General features: G+C 42.8%; 1 protein-coding gene across 2 annotated transcripts in view; it reads left to right on the top strand.

The window, feature by feature from the left end:
- Positions 1-966: 966 nt before the first annotated feature.
- asap2a (ArfGAP with SH3 domain, ankyrin repeat and PH domain 2a) overlaps positions 967-9,418 on the top strand; it is a gene marked incomplete at its 5' end in the record, with an annotated part of 122,017 nt that continues 113,565 nt past the window's right edge. For both annotated transcript variants that reach the window (XM_083632835.1, XM_083632834.1), the window contains one exon: positions 967-1,092. In XM_083632835.1, the coding sequence (XP_083488961.1) occupies positions 967-1,092 (126 nt within the window). The remainder of the gene's footprint in view (positions 1,093-9,418) is intronic.

Here is a 9,418-nt window from a genome sequence, read left to right as displayed (position 1 = left end):
TGCTTTTATTTGGTATGTTACATACAATTGGCTAAATTATTAGTTAATTCAGAGTTAGATGAAATTGAAGCAGCCAGCCATTTTATTTTATTTTATTTTTAGCCGGAAGTTTTGATACGGCCACACAACCGGGTCAAATGGGCGTGGCTACATAAGGTGAATAGTATTGCACTTTTTGTAAGTGATTAGTAACGTTTGCCAAATGAAAGCATTGCAAATAATACAACACACCTGATGTGCAATTTCTTCTCTTCTTTCTGCAACACATAGCTCTGTGCCGCTTGATTTCTGAAACAAAACTGCTACTGATAAAAGTCCTTTAATTTAAAACGGTCAAATTTCGTCATTATACTCAAGAACTCACGCCAGAACGTGGAGGTAGGAGTTTACGATGAGCAAATGAAGGCATCATGAGTCAACGCCTTCCACGAATCCTGATTGGCTCCCAATTAACAGCTGGTCCCCCCCATTGGCTGGTGCGCATCCATTGAATCCCCTCCTCTACCTTTGTCAATTTCCTTGCGCTCCCGTTGAAACGCCTAGTTGTTGTTTCCTCTGGCAGGGAAAAAGAAGTTCCCTCGCTCGTTAGTTGGAGGTAGGGGACATATAGTTGGGGAACGAGAGAAGCTTTTCCGAGGTGGAAGCTCGACCCCCTCCCCAGCAACTACAGGACGCCCTGCTAAACTGAATGGAAAGGAAGTAGGCTGAGGAACGAGGGATCCATCCATCGCCGTAGTAGCACGGCGCACGGTGTGAGCGGTAACTACTACTACTCGAACCAGCGTGCAACCTTGCCGCTTGAAAGCAAACAAGGGAATGGCATAAACACCCCCAGCGATGGTTTACTTGCGAGGCGGACCTTCAAAGACTTTGCTGTTGTGAATTTTTCTGTCCTAAAACTGTGCCGCGCCGCCTGCGGGGATTAAGAAACGCGCTTCCATATAGGACAAGAAAAAGGGATTAATTATGCCGGACCAAATAACAGTTTCAGAGTTCGTGGCAGAGACGAATGAAGATTATAAATCGCCGACTGCCTCCAACTTCACCACCAGAATGTCCCACTGTAGGAATACTGTGGCTGCCCTGGAGGAGGTGAGTGCTCTAGTCTGTGACTGTGACTGTCGTGATCATGAGGTCGTGATGGGCAAACAACCTCCAAATTGGACAAAAAATAGCCTATATCTTCATAAAAGCACTAATTATGCTTTATTCCTAATAACATTAGACTATCCTCATATTTAGGCTAATTTACTTAGTATGATGTATACCACGAATTGCATATAAAGATGTATGTATGTTTATAAACAACCGTGGGTAAACTAATATATTCCACAAATAAAAAGACAGGTTCGCTAGGAGTTTAGGTGGGTTCGTTTACCCTCGACTACATGCCTGCCACAATAACATTGTCAGTCAAAGCTCATTCTCAGCCATTGTTCATGTCTAATAATATTGCACGTAGCCTCGCACTTTTGCTCTGCAATGAGTCAAACACCAGAGACAGGCTGTGCACTGTGCAGCGGGCAGAAATGTACTTCACTCAGTCAAACAAAGCGTTTCAGAATGGCTCTATTACATTTGTTTGTAGTGGTCACACACACTGGCATCATTTAGGCTTCAAGGGTATAGTAATTCCCAAAGTCGTTTGGTTCACAGCCTGGCAGATGAGGGTGGAAAAAAGAAAGAAAAATCTCAAATATGCACTTGACCCAGTTTACACCTGCGTTTACTCTGTAGCTGGAGAGAAAGCGTTTGTGTTCTTCCTTTAACTTGCAGGTCATTTACAGAGGCAGGGACACTTCCGCTTTGTTCCCTGACAGCCCTCCCCTCTCCCTCTCTCCCTCCCTCTCTTGTTATAGTTTCCCTACTTTGTGTGCTCTATAGCAGAGCCTCGCCCAGCCTGATGGTAAAAATAGAATTTCCCACATGAGCAGCTTGTGTGTGTGTGTGTGTGTGTGTGTGTGCGTGTGTGTGTGTGTGTAGGGCTTGTAGAAAGTAGGTGACACAGATGATGATAACATTTATTACTAGTAGCAGGCAGCCAATCTAGTTCATCATCTTTGTTGTGTCATAATTGAATCATGGTTTTCTCCTGGTCTCCTCACTTCACACTGAGGAATACTTTTGTCATACAAATTAGACTGCTGACAGAACATTGTGCCCATGTACCCTTTTATTCAAAGGACACAGAGTCGACTCGTGTGCAGAGAGAGAGCTCAGTTCTTGGCTTCTAAATGATGTTATGTCAGTATTACTCAGCTAATCCACATCTGGGCTCAGCGTCGGCTTCATCGTAAGCTTCCTGATCCCCCCCACACCTTGGTGAGGGCTGTGGCTTTATTTGTAACCTGTGTGTCTTAAGCAGGCAGCCAGACGTACACCTGCTCTGGCTGACAGGTGCTTTGCTTGGCGTCAGACACCTATAGGTGCACGCTGCCTGGAACAATGCAACCTTTTGCTGCTGTGTGGGTGGTAAAATAGCAATTAATCTGCTCTAGTGAATGATTGGATTCAGCACTGCTTAAAGTGCAATGCACTTTTCTGTAGACCGCTATGGAAGTGTATTGCCTGCATAATTCAAATGGAAATGTAATATGTGAAGAATTGGCCACGTAATCCTACATTTGAATTTAAATTTGCCACTTGTATGTGCAGTTTTTGGCTCACATTTGAATTTGGAGCCAAAAGCTGTACATACAAGTAGTTGCAAATTTCCATTTGAATTACAGTAATATAGATGCATGCAATACACTTCCCTACTGCCATAGTAAGTGAGTGTTTGGCTTTTACTGATGTAGATAGTAGGCAAACAGTAATTGTTGCCATGTGAGGTTGAATTGTTGGGTTGAGAATAGGCCTGCACTATATGAGGAAAATCTGCGATGTGCGATAACATTGTTCAATATAGCGATGACGAATGACGATACAACTTGCGATAAATAAACAAATATTAATTAAAGTATGCATATTAGCTATACAGTTCCTATGTCTTTCTGCTTTAATAATGCTAACATAGACCCCAAACATAGCCTATTCCCACTGAATAAAGAAATGAAATACACACTGACTCTAGCTGAAACTACACACAGCGTGTTTGGGCTTTGGCAGAGGGGCGGAGCGCACTGTTGCAAGGGAAAGGTGTACGCTGGATTTACAACACAAGACAAAATAATCAGATGCTGAGTGGGAATGCATGACGCATGTAAATAAAACCACTTTTGTTATTCATTGCGTTTCAGGCAGTCTTTGCGATGTGTTTATTGCGCATGTTCATATTGCGATGACGATGAAAATACGATTAATTGTGCAGCTCTAGTTGAGAATCTAATTCAGATTTGGAGTTGGGCTGTTCAACCTGCGGAGTGCTGTTGTTCCAGAGACGGAGACTGCCGCTCCGCTCGGGAGTGAGTTGTGTTGTTGTTTCAGATTGACCTTCCCTCACTCAGGCTCCCGGGACACAAGAGGCTTTATTGTCGGGACAACAGCCTCCCTCACTTTGGTCTGTTTGAGCAATTAAACACTGCAGTGGACGGAGAACACTTCCACTTATTGTCTGCTGGCCTGCCTGGAATCTGACACACATGCATAGTACACACGCACATGCATCCCCCACAACAAGTATCTGCTCACTTCCTTAACATGACATTTGTCTTCTGAACTGTCTCTTGATATTAGCAGCATTTCTCAAAATATTTTGGCTAAACCCCAAGAGGACAGCAGTGCAAGGTCACTTTCTAATGGCGGTTTTCACCTCTGAGTAATGTTATACATCTGCATATATTCATGAACATTGACAGTCAGAGAAGATATCACACAGTTTACAGCGTTGTGCTGACTAGTTTCCAACATTGTGCTGATTCTGGCGCTTTCTTCTACAGTAGCAGTTTCGTTATATAAGCGCTCATTTCTTAGTTTTTACCCTTGAATTGACAGCTGAGGACAAGCTGATTGGAGCAGAGTGTTCTGTAATGCTACAGTGGACTGGTCTGGTTTTTAGCACAATGTCTTCAGTTTTTGGAATTTACTTTGATGACTTTGTTGCTTGTTGCCCAGGCTTAACATTCCTTTGTAATAAATTAATAAATGTGCTTCAAGTCTGTGTTTAGCACAGCGGTAAATCTGTTTTGTCTATTACTGTAGCTTGATCTCTGTGTGGGTGCAACGTGTTGAGGAGTGAGATTATTCTGTTGGTAAAGTGTTTGATTAGTGTGAAAATAGGCTATAATCCCAGATGGCTTGAGTCCTGCTTGCTCTTTCGGGGAGATGAATGACTCGTACTATTTCTTCTCCTTAATCTTGGGATGACTGAGAAGAGACCGAGGACCTAATGAGAGGAAGAATATTTTTGGGACAATGGGTGTTGCACCACTTGCCTGTCTGTTGAGTCTCTACATCAGTGGTTCTCAAATGGGGGTCCGGGGACCCCCAGGGGTCCGTGGCACTTTGCCAGGGGGTCCGCAAAAAGTTTTCAGGAAAATAAAAAAAAATATATTTTTTGCAAAAGCTTCATAGTTCAACGAAAATATTGTATGCTTTAAATCTAAAATTGTTCATGGATTACATTCTAATCTAACAAACCTATCAATTTAAAAATCAAGCACGTTACCGTGGAAACAATTAAGCTTAGCCCATAATCACAAATCAGAATGAGGGGGTCCCCGGTATATTTTCTATCTTGTAAGGGGTCCTTGGCTGAAAAACATTTGAGAACCTCTGCTCTACATCATATAAATCACTGTTGCTGGCAGACACATTTGGATCGCCCAAAAGTCAGCAGAGAGAGAGGGTGGCATGTGCATCCACAACGGCTACATGGAAGATATGAGCACAAGCACAGCAGGGTTTTGATTCCAGTCTACAACGCAGTTTTGAAATTGATGAAGTAAGACCAAGCTACTTCATGCAGGAAAACAAATGATGTGCAGTTGTCTCACTAGAGTAATACATTTTATTTTCCTGCCATGTTCCTGTGTGTTGTAATACACAATGATGATAAATGAGCTTCACGTTAGTTGTATGTAGCACTAGTAGCAACCTATAGCCACTGTCATTACTTGACATAATAAGTCGTTTTGTGCGACCGCTTAGGTTGCCCCCTCCTCTTACCAGTAAAGGCCTTCTGCTCCATTTCAAATACACCTCCTCCTCCCTCACCTGAGCTTCATCGTACCATCCTGGCCTGGCTGTATCAAAAGCAGCTCATCTAACGTAGTGTAATTCCAGAGGGAAGTCGTAATGTCTCAAGTGTTTTGGTAGGCTGATGCACTCTTTTGCCTTCTTTAAAGACCCTTCAAAATGCATTGACCTCTGCCTGGTGTGTTTATAGGAAGCCTTTAAAGCCATTAACAGTAGAGGAGACTGAACCACTCAAAGGTTTTAAATGGGCGCAGACTGTTGTGTAGCTAATTATTTCTCCCTAATTGCATCTGAAACAACCAGTTAGGTTAGCAGTTGTAAAAGCTTTTTTTGCTTTGCCAAATAAATGGGTTTATGTATTCAGTGTGTGTGTGTGCGTGTGTGTGTGTGTGTGCGTGCATGTGTGTGCATGTCCTTAAAACCACAGCCATAAAAACAAGTTTATCCAGTGAGAGGATGTTGGGTCTTTGTGTCCTCCTGACCCCCCTTTGTACTCCTGTAAAACACGACTTCTCCTCCTCCACACTTTTGTTGAGCTTTCTTCACTACATGTAGCTTCTCAGTCCACACTAAAGGCTGTTACACACCAAGAGCGATGCGAATATACAGCACAAAATTGCGATGCGAATTTTGACCCACTTGTCAATCACAGCAACAGATGTGTACACGTCGGAAGTGAATTTCTGAAAAATCGACCTTGGTCCAAAAAAATAAACGCTGCAATAACGCTCAGCGAAACTTCACCGTTGGCATGCACGGTTGCATTGACTGATATAGGTTTGGAAAATATTATTGACGTGTGAATTAATCGCACAAAAAAAACCCGCTCCCGATGTGTAAGGACCTTTAGGATTGAACGCTCCAGGAGTCCAAGCTTCTCAAAGTACAAGCCGATTTAAGATTGCTCGCTGATGTTTGCTTTTACAATTTAATTTGGAATGATCTGAGCGGCAAATGATGTCTTTCTAGACTAGTACACAGACAGCAGGCACACCAGACAATGCTATTTCTTCATTGTCTGACTGGTGTACTTTCTACACCCTATTGTAAAATTCACATGATTGATTTTTGATTGAAAATGACTTCTCAGACATGATGAGGTCATTGACTGGATGATGTGTTTCCATGGATACCAGGAGCTGGATGACATTATTAGGCAGAACACCCACACTTAGCCTTAGTAGGCAGAACACCCACACTTAGCCTTAGTAGGCAGAACACCCACACTTAGCCTTAGTAGGCAGAACACCCACACTTAGCCTTAGTAGGCAGAACACCCACACTTAGCCTTAGTAGGCAGAACACCCACACTTAGCCTTAGTAGGCAGAACACCCACACTTAGCCTTAGTAGGCAGAACACCCACACTTAGCCTTAGTAGGCAGAACACCCACACTTAGCCTTAGTAGGCAGAACACCCACACTTAGCCTTAGTAGGCAGAACACCCACACTTAGCCTTAGTAGGCAGAACACCCACACTTAGCCTCTGACCTCTGAGTTATGTATTGATCTTTGTTCAAATACCCCTGTTTTTCTCTCACCCGTGAAAAACTCAAGAGGATGTGTCAAGGAAGTCTGCTGAAGGCTAGACTTGGCACACATTCTGCATCTTGGTCCTATTTTTGTCTTTATGACTGTTTATATCCCCAGTTGTGTGCTCTGCCTGCCCATGGCCGAGTCTCTGCCAGTCAGAGAGAGACTCTTAAAAAAGATCTGAATCAATAGACCTCTTTCCTTGATCCAATCGCCAGTGCTTACACTTCCAGCTCAGGTCTGAAGAGAGAGGTGTATTTATGTTCTTACACTTCCAGCTCAGGTATGAAGAGAGAGATGTATTTGTGTTATTCCACTTCCAGCTCAGGTCTGAAGAGAGAGGTGTATTTATGTTATTCCACTTCCAGCTCAGGTCTGAAGAGAGAGGTGTATTTATGTTCTTCCACTTCCAGCTCAGGTCTGAAGAGAGAGGTGTATTTATGTTCTTCCACTTCCAGCTCAGGTATGAAGAGAGAGGTGTATTTGTGTTATTCCACTTCCAGCTCAGGTATGAAGAGAGAGGTGTATTTGTGTTATTCCACTTCCAGCTCAGGTATGAAGAGAGAGGTGTATTTATGTTCTTCCACTTCCAGCTCAGGTATGAAGAGAGAGGTGTATTTGTGTTATTCCACTTCCAGCTCAGGTATGAAGAGAGAGGTGTATTTATGTTCTTACACTTCCAGCTCAGGTATGAAGAGAGAGGTGTATTTGTGTTATTCCACTTCCAGCTCAGGTATGAAGAGAGAGGTGTATTTGTGTTATTCCACTTCCAGCTCAGGTCTGAAGAGAGAGGTGTATTTATGTTCTTCCACTTCCAGCTCAGGTATGAAGAGAGAGGTGTATTTGTGTTCTTCCACTTCCAGCTCAGGTATGAAGAGAGAGGTGTATTTATGTTCTTACACTTCCAGCTCAGGTATGAAGAGAGAGGTGTATTTGTGTTCTTCCACTTCCAGCTCAGGTATGAAGAGAGAGGTGTATTTATGTTCTTACACTTCCAGCTCAGGTATGAAGAGAGAGGTGTATTTGTGTTCTTCCACTTCCAGCTCAGGTATGAAGAGAGAGGTGTATTTGTGTTCTTCCACTTCCAGCTCAGGTATGAAGAGAGAGGTGTATTTATGTTCTTACACTTCCAGCTCAGGTCTGAAGAGAGAGGTGTATTTATATTTATGTTCTTACACTTCCAGCTCAGGTATGAAGAGAGAGGTGTATTTGTGTTCTTACACTTCCAGCTCAGGTCTGAAGAGAGAGGTGTATTTATGTTATTCCACTTCCAGCTCAGGTCTGAAGAGAGAGGTGTATTTATGTTCTTCCACTTCCAGCTCAGGTATGAAGAGAGAGGTGTATTTATGTTATTCCACTTCCAGCTCAGGTATGAAGAGAGAGGTGTATTTATGTTATTCCACTTCCAGCTCAGGTATGAAGAGAGAGGTGTATTTATGTTATTCCACTTCCAGCTCAGGTATGAAGAGAGATGTGTATTTATGTTCTTCCACTTCCAGCTCAGGTATGAAGAGAGAGGTGTATTTGTGTTCTTCCACTTCCAGCTCAGGTATGAAGAGAGAGGTGTATTTATGTTCTTACACTTCCAGCTCAGGTCTGAAGAGAGAGGTGTATTTATGTTCTTACACCTCCAGCTCAGGTATGAAGAGAGAGGTGTATTTGTGTTCTTACACTTCCAGCTCAGGTCTGAAGAGAGAGGTGTATTTATGTTATTCCACTTCCAGCTCAGGTCTGAAGAGAGAGGTGTATTTATGTTCTTCCACTTCCAGCTCAGGTATGAAGAGAGAGGTGTATTTATGTTCTTCCACTTCCAGCTCAGGTATGAAGAGAGAGGTGTATTTATGTTATTCCACTTCCAGCTCAGGTATGAAGAGAGAGGTGTATTTATGTTATTCCACTTCCAGCTCAGGTATGAAGAGAGAGGTGTATTTGTGTTATTCCACTTCCAGCTCAGGTATGAAGAGAGAGGTGTATTTATGTTCTTCCACTTCCAGCTCAGGTCTGAAGAGAGAGGTGTATTTGTGTTATTCCACTTCCAGCTCAGGTCTGAAGAGAGAGGTGTATTTATGTTCTTCCACTTCCAGCTCAGGTATGAAGAGAGAGGTGTATTTATGTTCTTCCACTTCCAGCTCAGGTATGAAGAGAGAGGTGTATTTATGTTATTCCACTTCCAGCTCAGGTATGAAGAGAGAGGTGTATTTATGTTATTCCACTTCCAGCTCAGGTATGAAGAGAGAGGTGTATTTGTGTTATTCCACTTCCAGCTCAGGTATGAAGAGAGAGGTGTATTTATGTTCTTCCACTTCCAGCTCAGGTCTGAAGAGAGAGGTGTATTTGTGTTATTCCACTTCCAGCTCAGGTATGAAGAGAGAGGTGTATTTATGTTCTTACACTTCCAGCTCAGGTATGAAGAGAGAGGTGTATTTATGTTCTTACACTTCCAGCTCAGGTATGAAGACAGAGGTGTGTGATGCTTTGGTATTGCCTCCTCTCACTCTAATGACTCTAGTTCATTGACAGTTCTCTGAGCAGCAGTGGCAAGCGTTGAAAGCCACAATGGTATATTAATTATCCAGCAGAGTGGATCACTTATTGAGATCACTGTGTGTATTACATCATCACTGTATGTATTACATCAGCATCCTTCCCAAAGTGTCAAAATGTGACTGTATACATTGGGAATTTAATGGCTATGGCTCACACAGCAGGCCACTGTTGGGTTTGTCTTTTTTTTTTTTTGGCATGTTGT

This window comes from Poromitra crassiceps (genome assembly GCF_964638095.1).
Source record: "Poromitra crassiceps genome assembly, chromosome: 3".
Taxonomy (NCBI): Eukaryota; Metazoa; Chordata; class Actinopteri; order Beryciformes; family Melamphaidae; genus Poromitra; species Poromitra crassiceps.
This window is presented reverse-complemented; position numbering and strand designations above follow the sequence as displayed.